This window comes from Pelodiscus sinensis, chromosome 1, assembly GCF_052426305.1.
Source record: "Pelodiscus sinensis isolate ZL-2025 chromosome 1, ASM5242630v1, whole genome shotgun sequence".
NCBI classification, from domain to species: Eukaryota; Metazoa; Chordata; order Testudines; family Trionychidae; genus Pelodiscus; species Pelodiscus sinensis.
Window position 1 is genome coordinate 25,966,315 of NC_143052.1, and position 25,877 is coordinate 25,992,191.

The 25,877-nt window shown below is 41.9% G+C and overlaps 1 protein-coding gene across 1 annotated transcript in view; it reads right to left on the reverse strand.

The window, feature by feature from the left end:
* RELN (reelin) overlaps nucleotides 1-25,877 on the reverse strand; it is a 500,016-nt gene that overhangs the window by 406,103 nt on the left and 68,036 nt on the right. The window contains exon 2 of the mRNA XM_006137543.4: nucleotides 14,297-14,407. Within this exon, the coding sequence (XP_006137605.3) occupies nucleotides 14,297-14,407 (111 nt within the window). The remainder of the gene's footprint in view (nucleotides 1-14,296; nucleotides 14,408-25,877) is intronic.

A 25,877-nucleotide genomic window follows, 5' to 3' on the forward strand; every position in this document is an offset into this window, starting at 1 on the left:
AAGATCACTAATAAATATAATTTTATGCATTCTTCACTTTGAAAAAGTATAAATCCTTTTGTCTTTGGTGTCACAACGTTAAGATATATTAAAGAGTACAGTCACAGGTATATGAAAACTACACTAAAAGCTTTTGCTATTATACAGAGAAATTTTACAAAAAATAAAATATGGGCTTGATTTCATCACATTCACATACATGAAGTTAGATAACTTATTCTACCATCCCCATCTTACTCCATCACTGCATAGAACTATCAGTACTTGCAGAATAAGGTAAACATAAGTAAGGGTGATGAATTAGAACCCTAATAAACTAAAAGTGCTCAAATTTAGAGGGGTTTTTTTTTTGCATAACCCTTTCCCCCCCAATTATCCTCCTCTCCAATCCTGGAGGGGTATACTACATTTGAATAACCTCCATTTTTTTTTTGGCAAGCAGAATATTAAGAACATAAGAACAGCCATACCGGGTTAGACCAAAGGTACATCTAGCCCAGTATCCTGTCTTCTGATGGTGGCCCGTGGCCCAGAGGGAGTGGACAGAACAGGGAATCATCAAATGATTCCTCTCCTGTCATCCATTTCCAGCCTTTGACAATCAGAAGCTAGGGACACCATTCCTACCCATCCCAGCTAATACCCATTGATGGACCTAACCTCCATGAATTTATCTAGTTCTTTTTCAACCCTGCTAAAGTCCTGGTTTTGACAACATCCTCTGGCAAGGAGTTCCACAAGTTGATCGTGCTGTGTAAAGAAAAACTTCCCTTTGTTTGTTTCAAACCTACTACCCATTAATTTCATTTTGTGACCCCTACTTCTTATGTTATGGGAACAAGTAAATAAACTTTTCCTTATTTACTTTTTCCACACCAGTCATGATTTTATAGACCTCTATCACATCCCCCCTTAATCTCTTCTTTTCTAAGGGGAGTCCCAGTTCTAGTCTTTTTAATCTCTCTTCATGTGGGATCTGTTCCAAACCCCTAATCATTTTTGTGTCCTTCTCTGAACTTTTTCCACTGCCAATATGGCTTCTTTGAAAAATCTGTACACAATGTTAAAGATGTGCACGCACCATATTTTTGTGTAGTGGCAATAAGATATTCTCTGTTTAATTCTGTATCCCTTTTTTAAATACTCCTAGTATTTTGTTTGCTTTTTTATTTTTAATACTGCTGCTGCACATGGTGGATGTTTTCAGAGAACTATCCACAATCACTCAAAGATCTCTCTTGATTAGTTATACCTAAATTAGTCTCCACCATTTTGTATGTATAGTTGGGATAACTTTTTCCAATGTGCATTACTTTGCAGTTATCAACGTTAAATTTCATTTGCCATTTTGTTGCCCAATCACTTAGTTTTGGGAGATCTTTTTGAAAGCTCTTCACAATCTGCTTTGGTCTGAACTGTCTTGAGCAGTTTAGTATCATCTGCAAATTTTGCCACCTCACTGTTTACCCCTTTCTCCAGATCATTTATAAATAGGTTGAATAGGACTGGTCCCAGTATGGAGCTTTGGGGGATACCACAAGTTCTCTCTCTCCATTTTGAAAACTTATAATTTATCCCTATGCTTTGTTTCCTGTCTTTTAACCAGTTATTCAGACACCACAGTACAGGTTAGGCCTCCAAAAATGGGCACTCCCTTGTCCGGCAACATCTGTGGTCCAGCAGGACCATGGATGTTCCTTGACCAGGGAGTCCTGGCTGGAAACCACAGTGGCAAGACAGCTGGCGGCCCTGGTAGCACAACCAGAGCTGCAGCAGCCCCAGTGGCAGGGCCAGGGATGAGGCAGCCCCAGTAGTGGAGCAGGCCAGGTAGCAGGACCAGCGTTGGGTATGCACAGCTGCAGCAGCCCTGGTAGTGGGGCTGGAGACACAGCAGTCTAGGCTACAGGGGCCACAGAAGCCTGGCAGAGGGGTGGCTAGGGCTGGTAGTGGAGAGGGGAGGTAGGCTGGGAGATCAGTAGATCGGGATTAGTTAGTTCTGGAGGGTGCAAGAGCAAAGAGGTCCAACCTGTACTCCATTTCTGAATGATGTAAACCTAGGCAATTATTGTCAATTTTATGATTATCAAAATATATTGGATTTTAAAAAATCAAATTCTATATGGAATACATGACAAGTGACCGTCAGGCACTTCTCACAGGAAAATCCAACTTCTGGTTATAAGTATATTAAGTAGGAATAGTCAATGCCACAGATATTTTATCTTTAAAGATTTCACTGTCATGATGGTTCCAGTACAGAAAGTTGAGAAAGAGGGGAATTTTAAAACTGTACTTAAATGTAAACTTTCTTGACCAATGTCAGCTTGGTGTCAACTCACAATTTAATTAATTAATTATTAACAGAATCTCCCAGATATGAATGCTATACAGATATTTTATCTTCCTGTTAATTAGTAATTATGCACTGGCAGGAAAAACTGTTTCTTTCCAATTATTCCAGAATTCAGCGATTATTTAAAGTTTGCTAATTAGCAGCGGACTGCTGGTACATCTTCAGGGCAAATTGTGTTTGATAATCCCTATTAAAATATACATGGCGGTAGTTGACTTGTAACAAAAAAAAAGTGGCAGTTCAAAGGGTATTAGATACAGCACAAGGCAAATGGGGGCCTATTAAAATTTCCCCAACTGTTCTAATGAGAATGCCGAGGGTAATTTCTTCCTAGTTTACCATCTGTTTGGTTTCTGGCATGTATCTCTGGTGTGAAGGGAGGGTCCTGGAGCCCATTTGGCTTGTCACAAAGTAAACCAGGGATCTGATGCAAGTTGAGTAGTTTACAAAGCAGCCCCTTCAAGAGCAATGTTATGGGCATAGCTGAAAACTTAAAAACATAACATTTTACACTAATATTCCCTACTTTTTAAAGATGAGAAAAAAAACTTCATGGCCTCACCTATTCATAAAATTCAACAGCTAACTCCCCCCACCCCCTATCTCTTATAATGGAAGCTGGAGGTGTGCTTCCTTTATCTAGAGCTACAAGTGAAAACATCTAGAGCTATAAGTGAAAAACACAGATATTTATATATGAATATGTCTGTGAAGGGCAGGTAATGCTCCTAATACACAGCTCAGTGTAGGAACAGTGGAAGTAGCCTGCTACATTAGGCGCGCTCAGATGCATTGTGACTGAAATGGGCACAATTCCAATGGTGGCTATAGAGAGCACAAATCATGCTGACAGGGTGTAGCATGCACTCCAGACACCTCATGCATTGCACTCCACTTCCCCTGTCTCTCCCCATTCTTATATGACCCGAGTCCAATTCCAGACCCTCACTTTCACCAAACCCCATGTCAAATTTCCAGTTCCCTACCTATTAATTTTCTCTCCTCTTGCTGTCTCCCTTTTTCTCTTTTAAAAGGATTGTATTGGCCATTCATTTCATGCTGAAGCTTTCTAGTTCTTTGCTCCCCAAAGTGCAACATCTCTTTGAAGGGAAATGTTGGAGCAAGGGATCTCCTGCTTTACAGCTTTGCATGAGAGGTGCTGTCCTGGGGTACAAGTAGCCCATACTGAAAGGTGCAATGAGCATATATACTGAGATGTAGCAGTGGGGCCATCTGTCATGTTCATGGATTTCCTGGGTAAAGGGCACCATTGTGATCATCTAGTCTGACCTCCTATATAAAGCAAGTTGTAGAACTTCCCCAACATAGTTCCGAGAGCACAATCTTGATTTGAAAATTGTCAGTTGGGTTCTCGTTTTAGGGAGAGGGATAGCAACAGGGAAGGGTGACAGAATTGCCGGGACCCTAGGGAAGATGTGGGGGGACTCTGCAATCCTGGAAGGGGCAGAACCTCAGGTGGGGGCAGGGTGGGACTGAAGCCAGCCTCCCCCCAGCTCTTCAGCACTACCCGGAGCATACTACCCAGGGCTTCAGTGGTGATTTAAAAGGCCCAGGGTAGTAGCAGTGGTAGGAGCAGAGAACCCCAGGCCCTTTTGAATTGCTGTGTGCAGGGCAGTTGCCTCTTTCCTCCACCCTTCTGCCCCACTGGTGGGCCTGGATAGCAGTGTGGGGGTGGGGAAGGTATGTAATTGGCATGAAGACGGGTTCATAGGGAAAGATATTTGGGGAATAGAGGCAGAGTGAGACAAGGAGGGTATCTTGAAAAGGACCAGGAAGTAGAGTGAAGACCTGAAGATACATGCACGCTAAAATGAAAACTGAGCTGAACTCAGAAATACAAACTGCACTAATTGAGAACCAATGCTGTAAGTGATGATCCAGAAAGATGCAATTTGAGATATATCTAGTGAACTAGAATATGCCAGATTGCACAAGGAGAAAGTAATTCACATTAAAAAGAATATTTAAAGCTTATTCCTGTGTTGAAAGATCCTCATAGCTTGCTTTGTTGGGCAGACAGCACATATTTCTCTCAGTTCTGATTTGAACTTGTCAGTTCATCTTTAACAGACCCTGGCCAAGGGTTCTATTTGGGTCAATGGACAAAGATTTAGGATCTTTATTAAATTTTGCCCAAATCAGCTCACTCATTTCTACTTGGAGTCCTGTGGCACCTCAGAGAAAGGGGCCTGGTCTAGAATAGACCAGCCAGGTCGACTTAAGGTACTCTAGCTATGCAAAATGCTCCAACTATGCTCCTGTTGGTTTCCCTTACTCCTTGCAGAAGGAGGAGTTTTGGACACTGGCGGGGGCTGCCCGCAACATTCTATTTAGAGATCTATAATAGACCCACTAAATAGAATGCTAGAAGATGGACCTATGGAGCATCAATCTTCTCGTAAGCATAGACACGCCCTAACAGATTTATTAGGGCATAAGCTTTTGCAAGTTCAACACTATCAACTTAAGACTGAATAAGGAACTCAACTGGTTAACACATTACAAAGGCAATTTCCCCTCTCTGGATATGCACAGCTCTACTCCAAATGCTGTGAATTCCACTGATTTGATTAACTTCATTAACACAAGCAATTTCTTCCTTATATATTCACCCCTGCTTCTGTAACTTCCATTCCAATTCATCTGATAATACGGGTTTTACCCTCAAAAGCTTCTTCTCTAAAAATCTGTTAGTCTCTAAAGTGCCACAGGATTCTTGTTGTTTTTGGAGATACAGACTAACACAGCTACTCAGCTAAGTCATTCCTACCTAACATGACTGTTACATGAATTTTCATATTAATATTTTGATAACATGGTAAAATCCCTACAGGAAAACAGAAGAGAATATATGTTTTTATGCCCATCAAGAAACCAAACCACTTTGGAATAAATCTATCAGTAGAAATCTGTTTTTCCCTATAATGATTCCAAACACAGAAACTAACTAAGGGCTTGTCTTCACTATGTAACCTACCTATCTGCTGTCCCATGTACAGCACTTAGACCACTTACAGAGAGAAAGAATGAATGTGCTCTACCGCCTTAGCTGAGGGCCAGCTGGCATTTAGCTCAAGTGGTTGAGACGTATGCTTGGAGGTCCCAGGTTTGGTTCCGCTGTCAGTATTACAATAGCATTACCATCTTGAGCTACAGCTTAAGTTTTGACCCTAACCTGACCACACACAAACATTTCTAGCTTGAAGTGATGCTTTAAGCTTGAGATAGCTGGCCTGTCAGCTGGTATCAGCTGAAGCGCTACTGCTGCTGATGCTGGAGCCAGCAGAGCAGTGGGGATGCAGCAGCTTGAGTTACACCATCCATTAGCTCCTAATCAGTCACGCTGTATCTTCAATGCTATCTTGACATGTGGGCAATCTCTTTCAAGCTAGGCTAGCTTCAGTGGAGGGATGTGACTACATTAGCTTGAGCTAACTATTGCAGAAAAGAACTAACAGCATGTGTCTCTCTATCAAATGTTTTCCTAAGCTGAGTAGTTAAAAGATAATTAGCATGTCAGCATGAAATACAAATATATTGGAAAGATTTCTTAGAATTTATCATCAGACAGGGCCAGTAAGATAATCTAGTCTGATCCCTTACATAACATAGGCCACAGAACTTTGCCCAGAATAGAGATGCGAAGGACTAGTCAACAGACTGGTTGACTATTTGCTTCCCACCTCCCTTGTTGTCTCTATCAGAAAGAGGCAGCAAGGGGGAGGGAAATAGCGGGAGTACTTCAACGCAGCGGCACCATGTGCAGCCTGGGGCCAGACTCCGGGCTCCGTGTGGTGCTGCCACGTGGAATTACCACGTGAAGTCGCCCAGGGCCAGCTGGAGTGTCCCCAGGTTGAATGTGGCATTTCAAAGTAGCAGCGCCGCATGGAGCCCGGGATCAGCTGGGGACTCCCCCACTGACTCCAGGCTCCATGTGGCACTGCCCCTTTTAAACGCCACAGGTAGCCCGGCATCAAGCTGCATGCGACATTTCAAAGCAGCAGTGCCACGTGGAGCCCAAGATCAGCTGGAGTCCACAGCTGATTCCGGGCTTCACATGGCACTTTTGCCTTTGAAGTGTAGCAACAGCCCTATACTTCAAAGGCAGAGGCGCCCTATCGACTAATGGAATAGTCTATGCAAAATGCATTGACTACTTTATTATTCAATTACTCGATAGTTAACATCCCTACCCAGTAATTCATGCAGTGGAGGGAATTATTCTTTCTTACTACACAGATAAACACTATCAACCCAGTTTCCTAGTTTTTACCCCTCTAATTCTTGCTAGGGCCGACTTGTGATGGAATCTGTGGAGAAGAAATTTGACACGTCTCCAAATGAATGCTTTTAGGCTTCACATAATCTCAGCCAATTTTTTTCAAGTTCTGTTACATATATACTATGGTGATCCCACCCATAAATGATTGATAGATAGGGAGATCTGCTCTGGTAACATCAACAAAGAAATAGGTGACTATTAGCCTTCCTAGTGATGTGCTTTGTTTCTTTCAGGTAGTAACAGCGTGCCATTTTCTCTATTGTTTCTTTGCTTCCAATGACCCTGAAATACATTAAGCATTGTGGCTAATACATTTTAAAAACTATCTAATTCCTCTAGAATCGGATCCTGCTCTGTACAGATTACTATCCAGGAGGCTTTCACTCTTCACAGTATAAGTAGCCAAATAAGCCTAAAACTAAAAACTGTTACAGGTGGAACCTCTCTAGTATGGCACTCTCTGGTCCAGCAACATCCATGGTCCAGCATGATTTTAGTTAGCCAGGTGTCTACTTATCATGGGTGTGGCCAAGTTTCACCCAGTCTCAAAGTTTGTTTACAGCCACCAGTCCTGGCTCTCTGTGTTCTGTGCTATCATTTAGCTCTAACTTACCCCTGTCTTCTAAGAGCCCAATAAGCAGTGTAAGTGTTGGTAATGCTAGACAATATTGACCTCCCATGGTTCGGCACATTCTCTGGTATGGCACTGGTCAGGTCCCGAGGATGCCAAACTAGAGGTTTAACCTGTATCAACATTTCTCTCATGATTATTTTTTATTGCCACTATTACGAAAGTACACAATAGCATCAGGTCTTCATGATCATCTAAATACGAATTGTAAATCTCACAGTGTCACTATTTAAACTTAAGAGCAAGCAAGGAAAAAGAGCAATTAAAAATTAAATGAGATTGTATCTCAAATGTATTTAAACAATACCATTTAAGCTAACACAATGAGCCCTACAGTTTGCATGGTTTGAACTGCAGCGTAAAAGACAGGTCAGAGATGAAAACATTTTTTCTGCAACGCATAAAGGGATATTCATAATTAAGCAGAAGACTTCCCTGGGGCATCATGTTTCAGAATTCATATCGACAAGAAAAAATTAGGTATTTTAAACTATGCATGACTGACTTGGCATATCTTCTGCTTTAATTTTTTCTGGCCTTTAGGCTTTGAAATCCTTTTGGTCAGGACTGCACACACTTTAGACAGTCTTGCTGAGTCTTTTTATTTATTATTTCAAGAATATGTTAACACCTAAAAAGTTAAGTTTAGAAAACAATATCTAACAAATAAAAAAAGAGATCATGTTTTGTTTTGTTTAAATATTGGGTACAATGAGGAGCACAACATAACACACATTTTATGGATGAAAAAGTCAATGAACAAATTTAGGGAAAAATATATTTGCTTTTTTATATATGACCAAACCTGCTTAGACGCTATTAAATATATTATCACCCATCATTCTTAGTTAGGCCTAATTAAACATACTATATACTGCTTATTTTTGTGAGGAAATTACTAAAAAATCTGATATCTGATATTTCATATTGCAAGATTATAGTCAGACAATAAGTTGGTCATCCCAGAAATTTCAGATGTGTAATAAAATATCATATAAACTCTGAATAATCCCCATAATTTACAGTTTTAAAAATCAAATATGAAGGTACATCCTCTATTGCATGGATCCTGATAAAAATACTATCCGACAACGGTACTCGACCTCAAAGAGACTGAGAGCCATCAAACAAGGGTGTGTCTAGACTACAGAGTTTTGTCGACAAAAGTGGACTTTTGTCGACAAAACTATACCTGCGTCTGCACTACCGCTGAGTTCTGTCGATATAACGTTGACAGAACTCAGCAGTTTTGTCAACGCTGGTAAACCTCATTTTACGAGGCATAACACCTTTTGTCTACAGAGTTCTGTCGACAGAGTTCTGTCGACAGAAGGTGTTATTGCATGTAGAGTTGTGTCTAGACTACAGGGTTTTGTCGACAAAGCAGCTTGCTTTGTCGACAGAACTGAATGTGTCTAGACACTCTTTGTCGACAGAAGTTTTGTCGACAGATACTGTCGACAAAACTTCTGTCGACAAAAGCCTGTAGTCTAGACGTACCCCAAGTTAGTTATGCACTAACTTCAGTTTGCAATAATTTCAGCTTTACAGTTCTTCTAAACAATGAAATTGTTCTTCACCTTCATCTCTTTCTCTATGGACCGTGAGAGGGAGGGACCATTTTAACCTTATGCTCCTTCCCTATTGAAAGGAAAGGCTGTTTCCTTTCTCTTTTACTCCATCCTACTTTCTATGCCCTTTCTGGGTTTTATTACTGGTGAGAAAAGCACCTTTTTTCTTCTTCTTCCAGCATTATAGATTTCAATGACTCGCATGCTGTTGGTGACTTCAGTATACAATTCCCAAGCTATCTCAGGCACCATAAAAAGTACCTAAGATCTGTGCATTTTGCTCCCCTCTGAAAGTTTATTTTGCAGAGCAAGAGGATGCACAAGCTAAGTAGAGTTGGGACGGATGAAAATTGTACTGTTTTGGTAGGCATCATAAGTGAATATTACTGAACCAATACATGGTATTAAAACCAACATCATTATCAATAAAAATGAGTTATTTTATTATTTGGAGATAAAACAGACTAGTCATAGACTCAGTGAATTTTGTTTAAGTATATAGGTTTGTTATATGAAAGTTACAGGACTATAGGGCAGTGCTAATGATGTATGTTGTAACAGAGAATGTAACAGCCTAATTATTTAAGATTCTTATAAACAAGGTTTTCACAGTTAACCTACAAAATGTACTCATGTAGATAACCAGATTAGTGCAAATGCCAAACGTATATTTTGCTCTCACTTAGATGTGCTGCAGAATAATTACCCATTTAGCTGGTCAGACATATTTATACTGCAGGCACCACTTTTACATCTCGTACAGGAAATTTAGCCTCCATTATTTCTTTTCAGTAGCAAAGGTCATAACAAAGTGTTACAGAGAAAGTAACTGTGTCAGTAAAAGGACTATGTAGATAAGCAGAAGATTGGATGCAACAGTCACTTCTCAGTGAACAGATAAAATTAAAGGTCACAAATAGTCATAATAGTACCAAAAATGTCCAATCTGTTTTGGACAAAATGTTCTTGGTTGGAGTTAATGACTGTGGAGGCCTCTGTTATCTGAGAATAAGTAAGTGTTGTTTTTTAAAGAAAAATCATCATCAAGTCTTGACCAAATGTTGAGAGTTTAAGTATTACAATTTTTATAAAACAAAAGATAGGACTATGCAGCACTTTAAAGACTAACAAGATGGTTTATTAGGTGATGAGCTTTCGTGGGCCAGACACACTTCCTCAGATCAAATTTGATCTGAGGAAGTGGGTCTGGCCCACGAAAGCTCATCACCTAATAAACCATCTTGTTAGTTTTTAAAGTGCTGCATAGTCCTGTCTTTTGTTTCAGCAAGACCAGACTAACATGGCTACATCTCTATTACCAATTTTTATAAACTTCATGTAAGAGAGACAAAGAAACAAACCTAAAGGACTAGTTTTGTGAAAAAAATTGGCAGCAGACTGGATCAACTGGTAGTTGGTTTCTCCCAACTCTGCATATGACAATATCTTTGTGATATTCACCTAGTCTTCTTATATGAATGTAGAAAATACTTCTAAGTGAAGAACTGCAAAAACTGGTGGCTGCAAATTATTCACAGACATTTACTGTGGGATTTTCAAAAGTGCTTTGCACTGGCCTAATTTTACCATTGCTTTAATTTTTACCAAGGAATTCAATGATAAAACTAAGAACAATTGAATCCCCCCTTCAATCTTTTATTAAAACTCTGGACAAAAATAATCAAATTGTCCATATCAGGGGTTTCCAAACTTTTTGACACAGGGACCAGTAAATCCATTCCAGCTTTTGGAGGACCGGTAACATTCATTTGCACATTTGCATATTCATTAAGCAAATGATGAATATGCAAATAAATTGTTTCTGGTCCTCCCAAAGCCCCCAGTACTAGCTTTAGCAAAGCTTTTGATACAGTCACGCACTATATTCTTGCTAGCAAGTTAAGGGAATATGGATTGGATAAGTGGACTGTATGATTGATAGAAAGCTGGCTAGACCAGGGTTTCCCAAACCTTTAACTTTAGTTGGAACCCGTTTTTTTTCAGTACTGTGTTTTACAGCCCAAAAATATAAATGCATATAAAAAAACAATGAAAAATGAATAAATTTTCACTATTTCACCTGGCTGCATCCTCCACCCAGCCCGGGCCATGGCTTGGGGGACCTGACGCTGCATGGGCAGTCCGGGAGGCAGGAGCAGGAGCAGATTGGGGGTAGGGTATCTGGCTAGGAGGGAGGGTGCAAGGAGGAGATTTGGGTAGGAGTTGGACCTCCCTGGTCTGGCACCCTCTGGACCTAACTGGTCCCAGATGAGAGATTTTTTGGACCGGGGAGGTCATTTCAGGGCTCCTAGTCCCCCCCCCCCCCGCACTAGGCTTCTTTGCTCCTCCCTCCCCTGCAACCCAACTGAACTGCCCACCCCCATTGGTTCCCTGCACCTCCCCCAAAACCATCCCCCACAATCCAAGGGAGTTCAGCACCAGTTCCCTGCAGCCCTTCACAGCCCACCTGAGCTACCCTTCTATTCCCTATGCCTTTCCCTATTCACCTCAGCCAAGTTGAGCCCTGCACGGGTTCTCTGCACCTCCCCCCAAGCCCCGCAGAACTGCTGAGCCCAGCTCTGATTGCCTGCCCCTCCCTCCCTCCCCTTGAGTCTAGCTCCAGGTTCCCAGCACCTCCCTTCTCCTGCAGCCAATCTGATCTCTGAGCTCCGTACCTCCCCACCGCAGCCCAGCTCAGACCAGCACCCCACACCTCTTCACTCTCGCCGCCCAGCGGAGCTCCGTTTCCCTGCACCTCCCCCCAAACCACGCAGACATGCTGAGCCCAGCGCTGATTCCCTGGCCCTCCTTACCTCCCTCCCTTGAGTCCAACACTGGGTTCCTGGCACCTCCCTCCTCCTGCAGCCCAGGTGAGGCCAGCATCCCCCCCCCCCCCAGCCCTATGCCTCTGCCGGGAGCCCGAAACACCCCAGCAGCCACGCTGAGACCCGGTATTTTTTTCCCACGGACCGGCACAGGGCTATAGCCCATAGTTTAGGAAATGCTGGCCTAGAGGAGCAGGGGAAGAGTGAGACAAGGAAAGAACAGGGATCCCCCACGCAGTCTCCTGGTTCTAATATATGGCCACAGTTTCCTATCCCACCCTTAGGGGATGCCTCCTCAAGGAGGTGCTCTTATAGCTCATGGTGGGTGAAGGGGAAAATATTGTGGTTGTTGTAATTCGCCTCCCCGGACCCTCCACAGTGGGGAATACCAGTAGCCAGTCCCTCACTCCTGGTTGGGGGGGAAGGGGAGTATAAGGGGGAAAAAAAAGAGCCAGGTCAGGATAATCCCATGGATGTAGCACTTGGTGCCAGAGCCATTTTTTTAACACCTTGATTATCAGCCTAATTTGCCACCAGCAGCTAATACAATTGATCCTATGTCTCAAGTGGGAAAGGTCTATACTATAGAGTTGATGACTCAGAATTCAAACTCTATAGAAGATATACAGTGGAAAAAGGTTTTAACAACTACATACAAAAGTTTAATCTCCATTTTTCTTGTAACAAAACCCAAGAAAATTACATAAAAAGATGCATAAAAGAATGTTAGAAGTTGCAGTCAAGCACTTAAATATTAAGAAATGCTAGCTTCATGTTTGCCCATGCAATTTTAATTTTGTCCCATTATACGAGACAAAATTACATGATCACATACTATTTTGCTCCAACAGGCCTTCATTCATAGCGCAGGTTAGATGCATGAATGCCAAGTTAAGGCTGCATGGGTAATTAAATCTATCATTTGCCAAGTTTAAAGTTTTTGACTTTGTATCATTTTTAAATAGCTATGTATCACTTACATGGGAAGGGAGAGGGGGCATGTGCATATGTTTTTGCAAAAACAGTGTAGGCAGAAGACAGATCACTTCCTTTCTAAAGCAGTTCGATATTTCCAAAGGTAGGGAGTATCCACTAAGCAGGGAAAAAGTGACCACTTTTATAGTGTCACTAGACAATTTACTCAGCGTTGCTCGAGCTCTTAACTCAATTAATGTTTGCTTTTTGGAAAATAAAATGAAAATGTACATGCTTTGTTTAAATCATTACTCTGGAGCGGGGCTGGGGATGAGGGGTTCAGTATGCAGGCTGCCCCAGGGAGAGAGGACCTCTCATCACAGTAGCTTGGGACCAGGTGAGAAGTGCCTCTCCAGGGGTGGGTGTCCCCTGATTGGGGTAGGTCCAGGTTAGGCTGGATGGGGGCCATGGAAGAACCACTTGTTCCTCACCAGTGGCAGCTCTGGAGCAGCTCAGATTTGGGTGCTATGGATTGGGGGGTGCCTCATCTTCTGGCACCAGCATGTAGCAGATGTGGCTGGGGTGGGGTGCTTCCTACTCTGCCCCCAGCATAGAGCTGCCATAGTCAGTGGGGAGGGTTAGGGAGGGAGGGAGGCACTCCTTCCAATGGTGTCAGCATGGAGCTACACATCTGGGGGGAGGGGGGCACCATTGGCTCAGAATGGCTCTGCTGTGGCAGCCGTGTCCTGGGGCTGGTGGGCAGAGTTGTCACTCTGCATGCCCTGCCCTGAGCACCTGCCCTCCCTGAGCCCGACCTGAGCCCTTGTTCAACAGTCACTCTGTAAGGTTAATTTTGAGGCCTGTACTTGATTTAGTGATTCTGTCTCTTTTCTGTTTGGTTATATGAGAAGCAATTTGCTGCAGCTCCAGTGAGCACAGCCAGGGAAGAAGTATATGTCCCCCAGTTGGGGGAGTCCAGGTTCATCTGCCCTCTGCATTCCCCAGCCCAAGTGAGGAATGCAGCAAACTGTGCACTTTCCCCTCACTCCCTGGCAAAGGGGAACAGCCAGGTTCCTCTATAAATTGAGGGGAAGGAACTTTACCCCTTCAGCCCTCCTTCAAAGGTAACTGGGGGTGTGAGATTCGAGGCTGGGGCAGTCCTAGATGTGGAGGAGGGGGAGTGGCCATGCCCCCAGCCAGTCCCATTCATCTTCCTGGTGATTCTGCCTCTTTTCTGTATAGTTCTCTGAGAAGAAATCCTATTCTATGCACATCTCATTTTCCTGGCACAACTAAACACTTACCTTGCTTTATGTTAGGATAAGAGGAAGCGGCCTGCCAAATTTGATGGTCCTAGCTCTTACCGTTTAAGAGGAGTTCTTGAGCAAACCAACAAACAAACTCTCAAATATATAGTACATGTGTAGGGGACTCAGCGGCCTCTTTTGTTGGCATGAAGACTTTGATTGGTTTTGCTCATTTATTTTGAGCCAATCCAAAGCTCACAGGCTCAATAACATTCTTTTGACTTCGGTAGGTTTTGTATCAGGTCCCAGCACTCAATATAAAAATCAATTTATTTAAATAATTGTTTTCTCATTAATTGCTCTACAAACTAAGCATGTGTTATCTTGAGTTGCAGAATATTTTGAATTAGGACAAATACAAATCTAGGTTTGTTAATCACATTAGACTTACCAAATCCAAAAGCGCTAGAGCCACCAACACTTTGTGAAGCCTGAACGCTGGTAGATGTATAGAGTCCTGTTACCAGTAAGCCATCGAAGAATGTACTTGTTGAAATAGTCACTGAAATGAAAGATATAAAAATTCTGTAAGGGCAACTCAACTGTGTGCTGAGTTCTGTACTCATTCTATGGGCAAGATTCTGGCATCCTTCCTTACACTGACTAAAAATCTTGCTACACACACACACACACACACACACACACACACACACACATACTTTCCCAATATTTAGAATGATTTAGTGATTGTGAAATTTACATCTGAAAGCTAATTTACAAACACCATTGCTCAGTAACTATTCAGAGTTCCTGATTTTTGAATTTATTTTTAATATTGCCCAGGGTTCATTTTAGCAAACAGACTGTACTTAGAAGAAAACAATTGGTGTTTGTTATTTTTTACTCCTAAATTAATCACAAATTTTTTCTCAATAATAATCTGCAGCATAAACTGGACACAAATTAAGTATTACAGCACCAGGATTTGAAATTAACATCTGAAAGGTCACGCATCTTTATCGCTGTCGGATAAGCTCTTTTTCTTAGAAGGCAAAAAAGCCCCATTATATTATAAACTAAATGAACTGTTTTTTATAAAATTTCAAAATCATGGTCAGTAGAATATGTAGTTTACAACTGGCTGTCAAGACCATACATTAAGTGACATAAGCAATAAAATAATTAAGGTTTATAGTATCACTCTTTCAGGATTTCAAATGTGTGCTGCATGACAGCAGTAATACACTTTAGAGCATTAAGCAGTTAAATCATATGCACACACAAGTCATTACAGATCAAGTGTATTAAAATAATCCACTGGATATTTTTAATAATATTCTTAGCTATATCTGTAAAACCATTGTCCTGATTTTCTATATACTTAAAGAATATGTGTTTTCAGCTGAAAATTTTATGGAGTCACTGAACACTGAAAAAACCCACACACCAACAATTAACGGTTTTTGCAATTTATTCTGTAAACTTTCATCCTCAGTTTTTTGCTTTGATGTCTTATCAGATATTATCTGTTTAAAAAGAAAACCCCATGTATAATCTGCCTGAGTGAGTCTATCCTAGGAAGGTCAGAACTATTAAATGATGCATTTATATAATGGGGAAAAAAGTAATATATATAGCAATACCCTCTATACCTGAAATGACCTTGCTGATCCCATAACACCATGCAACCTCTTTTGCCTCTTTAGAAGAACTGGGTTTTGACAATAGATTATGACAGTTTCTAACATTTGTCTAAACACCTCTATTTTTTGTTAAAAAATGGAACTAATGTAAAGCACAAAACCTAAAGCAAGCAAATAATCTTTATATCTGGTAATTTCGCCCCCTCCCCTTTTGTCTAATTCCCAATCACATCTTGGTGTTTGTTTGTAATCTACTTTATAAAATCCTTATTTCTAAAGTATCTGTAAAATATGTTGCACATCTGTAGCTGTGTATAAGAACCAGCAATTTCTTAGAGGCTATTGTGCAAAGAGATGCACACAGGCAGATCTTTGCAACAGTGAAAAGTTCAATTGAGTTGATTGGTGTCCCACACAACTTAGGGTAAGATAGAGGTCTTTATAACTATTACAGGTTCTCTTCTACTTTATCATCCACCTTTTTACATAGAGGCTGTGTCTACACTGCACCCCTTTTCCGGAAAAGGGATGCAGATTAGACCAGTCGGAATTGCAAATCCGCGGGGGATTTAAATATCCCCCGCGGCATTTGCATTTACATGGCTGCCACTTTTTTCCGGCTTGGGGATAAGCCGGAGAAAAGCGCCAGTCTGGACGCGATTCTCCAGAAAATAAGCCCTTTTCCGGAGGATTTCTTAATTCCTACTTTCAACTTTCAGCATTCTGTCCAGTTACCATTTAAATCAGTGTCATATTAGGACATTCCTAGTACATTCAGCTGCAGGACTAGTCTGTTGTTCCGGCTGTATCATCATCAATTGTTCAGTAGTTCATACTCATTCAAGTTGTTTTGGGGTGGGTGCGTGGGAGAATTATTAATTTTTACAGGTCCTATTATTATATAAAACAATAGAGAGAAGGTGTTGTTTTGATTTTTAATTAGAGGATTAACATCCAGTGTGTTTATTCTTGAGCAATTTACATTTAAATTATATGTATTTATTCTAATATTCAATAGTACAATGACTTCTAGGACAAAAGGAGAACTCCCATTATGTTTAATAGGAGTTTCACCTGAATACAGAGGAAAGGTTCAGAACCCCAATCTTCATTTTGGAATGTATCCCTTCCTAACATATATGTAAAACAAAAACAAATGAGAAACTGATGACAAAAGTGACAAGGCTTCCATAAAGTAAAATAATTATTTTGAATATAAAATAATGCATGCTTCCTTCATCTGATGTTGATATACTTTCTTTGTACTTTGTAGTATGGACAAAGGAAAATGTATGTTCTAAATTATGGTTAAACTTTATTTTTGAAGACTATTACAAACAGTGGGAAAATGTATTGATCTAGTAAGAGCACTGGGCCGGTTCTCTGTTGCCATTTTGTTTCGTTCTAGGATAGCCTTATTATTTCTTGAACAATATAATGCAGAATCCTGCTGTGAACAGGTGAGCTCTCTCTTTGGGACAGAAGAGAGATTTTACAATGACGAAACTTGATTTTGGACAAATTTGCTTGATCATCCTCAATTTATATGAACATGTCATGGATCAATTGTTAATGCTGAAAAACATCCAAACACAGTATGAGGATGATCAAGCTTGGTGTGGAAAACTGAAGGTTGACTTGAAACACGTTTTAATGGAGCATTAAATTGTTGTTATACATTTGCAATACATTTCAGAATAAGTTACGTAAAAGAAAAAAAGTAAGAGTGACATCCTCAGGATGTGTGACTGACAAAAAAAGGAGAGTGACATTCTTTTAGGACTTCTCAATTCAAAGGAGATGTCCAATTAATTCATCTCAAATGAAAGAAGTTATGTTGTATTATATATGTAGTACCCTTACTAAAGGTGCCTCTGACTTTTTCTGGGAGGATCCTGTGTGCTGCAATCTAGCCCTAGAGACAACAACTCCCATGAGCCCTTGAGGATACCAGGAAGAGAGGGCTTGTCCAGGCATGTTGAGAGAGGGGCTCAGAAGTCGGGGGCTCTCCATTTTGGGAGAGGGGAGCCAGACTGCTGTGGAAGAGCCTTATATCCAGCCCAGAAGCTGTTGAGTTGTGGCTACAACCTGGGACTGAAAGTCTGCGGTGCTTGGATCTAGCAGGCTGCTGATTGCCCTAGAGGGGAGAGATTTTGGCTGCACCTGTAGCTGAGGAGGACTACACAAAAACCAGCACAAAGAAAGAGGCTGTAAGTAAATGGGCTCTTTGGGAATGTGCTGCCTAGGACAGAGATATAGACTAACTCTGGGTCCAAAGAGAGGCAGAGTGTCCAGCCCAGTGAACCAGAGCTGCTGGCATTTGGTGGAGCCTGCTCCAGTGACAGAGGAAGTTTGCAGCTGGCTGCACAGCTTGGACTAACACACACACAACCTACAGAGAACCTCCACTCCAGCTGCAGATCTTCAAGTGTGCCCATGCAAGCGTCTGGGATTCTGAATCCAGAGGAGTGCACACTCTGGGGTGGGATAAATGGTGATAGTGCAAATGCCAGATAGAAAAGTTCCTATTATTTCTGTGTACTTTGTTAGTTATTCAATGTTAATCTGTTAAACCCTGTTCCTTTATGTTGTTAAGTAAAGGTGTGGTCATTCTCATGCAATCAATTAGATGTATATTATTTATAATTTGTAATTGTTGTTCTGGAGTTAGATACAGATTATTGATGGAATAATTTTATTCCTGGAGGCTCCCAAAGCACATCATTAAGTGTGTACAGGGCCAGCCAGGTGGAGGCACCACCATTGTATATTCTTCATAAATCAGGGATGGCAGCAAGAAGGTGGACAGGGAATCCCCAACTAAACAACATCATCATTGGGGTACTCAGGATCTCCTTTTATGTTAAAACCATCAGGCACCCAGGCACAACTGTGAGTGTGATCTGCTCCCAAGTAACCCGGGGAGGGAAAAGGGAGTTGCACATGTTAATACTAATAATCATACAGCCCAAAGTGCATTTATATCAGACAGGACTTCTTATTGCATGTTATTTTTCTTTCTGTTTTCCAAACAGCAGCAAAATAATTCCTCCAGATCCTGCAGTCACTTGTTTCAGTCTATATAGCAGCTTGCTTGTTAAACAGTAAACAACAAGTATTTGCAGCCTGGCGGATGATGGAGTGGGAATTTAACCTTAAGTGACAGGTAGGCAATAGACAAATTCAAAACATCAGATTTTTTAAACAAAACCCCCCACCCCAATCTTTTTAGTTACTTATTATTATCATTATTGTTGTAGAGGCTTTTTTTTTTAACTATTATTATTTTCACTGGAGTCTGGACATCAACTATATCTTGTCCAAGAAATTTGGACCTTGACAAAAATTAATTGATGAACTCAACCTAGACCAACACCTATCTGGAGACAGGAAATAACCTCAGCTCTGTAAGCCCTGGTCTACACTAGGGAGTTACTTCATAATGACTCCTCTTAAACAAGTGAAGCGGCCACACTACCAAACCCATTATTTCAAAATAGCAGGCTGGTTATTTTGCAATAATAACTCCTGCTTTCCATGAAGAATAGTGTTTATTTCAAAATAGTTATTGCAAAATAGTGGTAGTGTGGACACTGCACTGCTGCTATTTCAAAGTCATTCAAAATAATTACTCCCCAGTGCTTCCTAGGGCTCTAAGTCAAGGCAGCACATCCATATTAAGGAAGCCTGTCTTGCACTAATTTTGATGCTTCCCTGCAGTGTGGACACTCTATTTTGAAATAGTTATTTCAGAAGTTATTATTTCAAAATAGGTTATTTCAAAATGCCCTAAGTGGTGGCTGTCTCACTGCTGCAGCTGTTACATGAGGCAGTGACCTGATAGAGGTTGTGGGTACCCAGCACAGAATATAGAAGATCCCTGCACTCTCAACTTTATCCCCTCCCTCCAAAATATTCTTCCTCCTGGGAAAACGGAAGGAGCAAAGAATGTACCTCTCACTTCCCTGGCCACATTACAGCCATGGATCTGCAGCTGAGGAGTTGGGACCCACTGGACTGCCTGCAAGAGTTGTGCTGCAGGCACTAATCCAGCTGAGAAGTAGGATGCTACCACGTGCTACCATTGAGAATGTGGACAGGCTGCCAGAAGCCACTGGGAGCCTGCCTAGAAGGGAAGCCACAGACAGCAGTGGCTAGAGTGGGAAACTGGTTTTATTCCCTCTTCACAGACACAGATCACCAGGGCAATGAGGAGAGTAAAGTGAGAAAGTCATTGGAAGAAGGAAGTTCATAGGTAGGGGCTTACCAAATTCACAGTAACTTTGGTTAACTTCATGGTCACAGGTTTTTAAAAAAATCTAAATCTCATTATTTCAGCTATTTAAATCTGTGGTTTTGTAATTGTAGGGGTCCTGACCAGAAAAGGAGTTGGAGAGTCATAATATACTTGTAGGAGGAAAATTGCAGTACTGCTACCCAAACTTCTGTGTTGCTGGTGTTGTTGGCATTGCCTTCAGAGCTGGGCAGTTGGAGAGAAGTGGCTGCTGGCATGGAGCCCAGCTCTGAAAGCAGAATCCCTGCCAGTAGCAGCACAGCAGTAAGGATGGCTTGGTATGGTATTGCCACCCTTATTTTTGTGCTGCTGCTGGCATGGTGCTGTCTTCAAAACTGGGCATCTGGCCAATAGGCACTGCTCTCAGCCCTGAAAGCAGCACAGAACAGTGGCAATATCCTAAAATAACCATGCAATCCCCCTGCACTATGATAGTCTTTAATTACATGATCATATACTATTTTCCCATAAGATTATAGTAAATACAATAAGTTAGTTCAAATTTATTAAAAAAAACATCCTGCAGTTTGACTGTCCAGGAAACAAACACTAATGGTCAGCACTTAAGCAGCACTCTACATCTTCAAAACATGAAATAAACATCAACTAAAACATAAAATGGATACATAGTGCTCTGATCCTGCAAAATGCCAAACATTCCCAGAGAGCTGCTGAATGTATTTCACGGGAAAAAGAGGATTTTTGACAGCTCCTCTCAGGAGTTGTCTTCTCATGTTTGGGCTTTACGTTAGCAGAAATCAGACCTAAATTTGGTGCCTCCTTTGGGATTAAGACCTAGAAATCTCAAGCAATGCTTGCAAATGTTGGACCTCAAGGGACAATCAGAGGGCCAAGAAGCTGCCTGAAAGCAGACTGTATCTGGAGGTAACAGTATCACACAAGAGATAGACCAGGTTTTCAAATTGTGTTTACTCAAACATTTCTAAGGCACTCATTGCTGCAGTACTGGTGCTATGCTTCATCTGCATTTCCAATATTTTATTAAGGAAAGAGATAAGGCATGCCTTTAATTCTTCTTTAAAGACTCGATTGTTTAAAGAGTTGTATATTGGATAACATAAAAGTATTACAGAGCCAGAGAAGGCAAAAGATAGAGAAGACTTTCGATGTCTACAAAAACACATAGCAGCAAGTCTCAGAACCTGGCTCACCTGTCTCAGGTTTGTCTTTCCAGGCTAAACAGCATAGTCTGGGCCCTGAGACTCATACCTCTCACTGGGTTTCAGATCATCAGCTGCTACTTTTAGCCCCATAGCTTGAGCCCAAGTCAGTTGACCTGGGGTCTGAGACTCACTGCTGTGGGGTGGTGTTTTTGTTTGTTTTGTTTTGTTTTTTGCTTCCTGAGACATCCATCCTTGGGTCCAATGATTTTGAGAGCCACTTAGTATTCTCTGCTCTCACAGGAGTCAGTACATTTCCAGAACCAGTTACCAGGAATCACAAGCCTCTAGAGATGCAACAAATTTTTTCCCAAGCCATACCAGCTTAGTGCCAGTCAGACTCTGGACTCCACCTGTTCCTCATCCTTGGACCCTTATTGTGTCCTTCATCACTTCTCCATTCTACTTCCCATTCTTGATCTTTGCCTGTTGCTACTATTGTTTTTGCCTTGGGACTTCATGCTAGCTGGGCACCATTGTGGCCTCTAGCAGGAGAAGCAGCTCTTGCCTACTACTGGGCTGGATGTCAGTGTTTCAATTCAATTGTACGGCATAAATCAGTGCTGTAGCTATCACATGCATGTAATGCAAAATAAATAACACTTGACAACCTTGTAGTGTAGCACAAAGAATCATTCGCATTGCTGGGGTGCTGCATGTGTGCAGAATGAGATGAATGTGACTAGGCACGTTGAAATATATGAAGATTTTACTGAATTCATTGCTATTTTGGATATAAAACATCACATTCTGGCAGAAATGTTTCACAAAACCTCTGAGGCATTAAAAAGGACTATATGCAGAGTCAAGGCTTTGACATATGAAACAACATAAGTTGAAATTTTACGGAATTCAAGAATGAATTAATCAAGGCAATAGCCCTTGAAGTCTTATATATTGTTTATCAAGTCACAGAGCCTTAATGCTAGAAATGTACATTCATATACCATGGAGGAAGTATCCAATATGCTTGGTATAACTGAGGTGAACACAGCAGAACTGATGAAATCTTACACATATTGCACGTCTATGATGGCCACCTAGTTAAAGGCTGTGCATTACAAAATTATATCATTATATGTTGCCTATGCTTTCATGTGCCACCCATATTTTGGGTCTACTTCACTGCACCACAAAAGGTAGGGCAATACTATCAGAAATTATCATTGGAGAAAGGACTCAATTAAAAAAAGAATTTGTTCCCTTCTCCAGTGGTTCCACCTGGGCTATTCCTGTACAGATTGGACCTTTCTGGTTGGCACTCTTGGGACCTGACTCGTTCTGAATGAGGGAATTTACCAGACCACGGGAGGTCTCCTGCTACCGGCTCCTAAGTCCACTGCTCCTCCCTGCTACCGGTCCCAACCACTTTCCTGGCTAGGCTGCTGCTGCCCCATTTCTGCTGGGCTCCCAGCCACCAGTCTTCTTGTCACTGGGGCTCCCAGCCATGACTCCCTGGTCCAGGAACATCTGTGGTCCAACTGGACCACGGATGTTGCCAGACCAGAGAGCCCTGGTTTTGGAGGTACAACCTGTAATAAAAAAAGCACACCAAATGTAATGGCCACATATATTCTCTGAGGAGCCAAGGAATCTGCAAGGATTCTTCAAAGATTTCTTGTCCACCCAATACCGAAAGTTTCAAAAGAAGGATGCACAAACTTTGTAACATGATATAACTAAATTCATGTAAATCGTCTATAAATGTTGGGAAAATATTTAAAGACTAAATATGGTAAGGAACTGGCTATTTTGTACATGAACCACATCCCAATGAAATGAACAAGAATTTTACCATTGACTTCAATGAGTGATGGATCGTGTCCCACTGCCCTCTCCTGAATGGTATCAGAACTATGTGAAAAGTCCTACGGTCATAGTAGCTAATGGAAATTCTCCTTTAGCTTATGTGGTAGAGAACATGAAGTAGCGATGGCAAAGATCCAGGCCTGCTGATGGGAAGGAAGGCGTGAAGAGGGCAACTGCCCTAGGGCCCAGTAATTCAAAAGGGCCCAGGCTCCCTGCTGCCACTGGGCCTTTTAAATCGCGGATGGACCACCGTATGGCATGCTCCGGGCATCCCTGAGGGCTGTCTGCTCCCATCTCCCCCTCTTCCGGGAGTGCGAAACTGTCCCCCACTTTACCCAGGAGCTAGGCAAGTCTGTCGGTCCCCTTGCATACAGCATAATCTCAACAACTCAGTACAGATGGTTTTGGCTTTGTCAAAGTATGTACTGCTTGTCAGGGAAAATTCTACAATGTTCAACAGTCATCCAGAGAGAAACTTTTCAACCTCACTTGGTTATGTGGATGCTCATTTCACTTATATTTAGTATTCTACACCTATCCATGTAATATGTAGATATGACACGATACGGTTGTGCTGAAATAATTCGTACAGTGAAGGTGATGACAGATACTGAACCAAACTATGAAACACCATATATGATGGAAACCACTTTAAGCCAGGAGCAACAGTGACACTGGATCAATTTTTATGGTTTGGGTGCTAAGCTGTCCCCCACTTTCTCCCCGCTGCCAGTTTACCCTATCCTGCCCCTCATCACCCTAAGCTAGTGATACAGCTGGGGACAGATGTGGGACTGACAGTTGGAGCTCTGAGGCCTGTAGCAGACACACCAGGACCCCTTGAGGCTGCGGAGCCCCTGGTGGCTGAGACCCCAGGGCAGACAGTGGAGCCTGTGACCAAGAACCCCAGAGGGAGCAGGGCTGATGGCCAGGACCTCTGGCTGCAGCAGGACAGTGACTGGGACCCCAACATGGGGTGCAAAATCTGGGGGATGCTGCTGCACCCCTTGTACCATTACTTCCTGTGTCTAATGTGCAGCATCACCCATAGTTCCAGCACCTATGACCTCATCCAAACTGCACCCCAGGCGCTGTAGCAACCTGAACAGAACTTAAAGGAAAGAGTTTGGCGGAAGCATCAGGAAATCAGTCTGTTTGCACAAGGTATGAATGCTAGCTGTTGCTGTAATACCACTCTAAGCTGTTCTCTTAGTAAAGAGCTGTGTAGTTCTAGAAACATGGAATCAATCCTCATGTTACCAGCATATGGCACATAAACACTGTGGGTACGTCTACACTGCATGTCTATTTTGAAAGAAGCTATTCCAGAATAGTTATTCCGAAACAGCTTATTTCGAAATAGCATGTCCACACAGCAGGGAAACCTCAAAATTAGTCCAAGGCAAGCTTCCCTAATGTAGATGTGCTATATTGATTTAGAGCCCTAGGTGGCACTGGGGAGGAATAACTTAGAATGGCCCTGGTGAGGGGCTATTTCGAAATAGCAGCAGTGGAGCATCTACACACGCCTTATTTAAATCGCTATTTCAGAATAGGCATTATTCCTCATAGAATGAGATTTACAGATTTTGGAATAAGCCGTCCATCATTTTGAAATTACTTTGAAATAATGGAATGGCTGTGTAGACACTCACATTGTTATTTCAAAATAACACTAGTTATCTCGAAATAGCGATGCAGTGTAGATGCACTCTGTGGCAACAGTCAGTCTAGTGCAACCCACAGCAACATAGTGGCTACGTCTACACTGGCCCCTTTTCCGGAAGGGGCATGTTAATTTCAGAAGCCGTAATAGGGAAATCCGCGGGGGATTTAAATATCCCCCGCGGCATTTAAATAAAAATGTCCGCCGCTTTTTTCCGGCTTTTAAAAAAGCCGGAAAAGAGCGTCTACACTGGCCCCGATCCTCTGGAAAAAAGCCCTTTTCTGGAGGATCTTATTCCTACTTCCTACAATAAGATCCTCCGGAAAAGGGCTTTTTTCCGGAGGATCGGGGCCAGTGTAGACGCTCTTTTCCGGCTTTTTTAAAAGCCGGAAAAAAGCGGCGGACATTTTTATTTAAATGCCGCGGGGGATATTTAAATCCCCCGCGGATTTCCCTATTACGGCTTCTGAAATTAACATGCCCCTTCCGGAAAAGGGGCCAGTGTAGACGTAGCCAGTGTGTGTGATAAACAAGGAAACAAAACAGAGCACCTAGAAACAGAACAAATAATCAACATGTCTCAGAACACCAAGAATACTGGATTTCCAGACCAAAATCCCTTCCAAGAATGGAAGCAAGTACTGAGTCTGCATACAGAACTGTCTACCAGGGCAAAAGATGAAAAAATGAAGGTAAATCTTTATTTCACTGGGGTATGGGTGAGGGGGAAAGGTGGACAAACAAGTGAAAGACCAGAAGAGCTAATTGGTTTGATGAATACTGTGACCCCAGACAGAATGAAACTAAAAAAAAAAAATTAAAACAAACACTTGGAAACTATGAAACTGTAGAAGGGATAGATACCTATATTTCACTGCTGAGAATTCTGGCATCTACTTGTAACATTTTAGATTGCTGAAAGAAATAAATCTATCCTGTAGAAATACTTCAAAAACAGCAATGCCTGCAAAACTGTCTAGGAAAGGATCCAAACAACATTCACTTATACAGAGCAAGGGTAACGCCAACAGGCAGAATTAAACCTGGGACTTCTGCAACTTAGTACATAAACTAAAAGCTGGCTGGCTAGTAGCTGAGGCTGTAGTACAGACTCATTATCTCTGTAAGTGGTCTCAGTGCCACTAGAGGGTTTCCAGGTTACACAAGTACACAGATTCAACTAAAGGAACCCAAGATGCAACATAGAGACAGACTGAGAGAGAATGCAGGCATCATGATCTAGTCTACATACAGTGAAAAGTAACACAAAAGGCAGAAAAAATGTCCAGTTTATAGCCTACAATGCAAAAGAGCTAGATACATTCCCGGAGATTAGGTCCATCAGTACTTATTAGTGAGAATGGGTAGGAATGGTGTACCTAGCCTTTGCTCGTCAGGGTCTGGAAACGGATAAGAGGAGAGGGATCACTTGATAATTC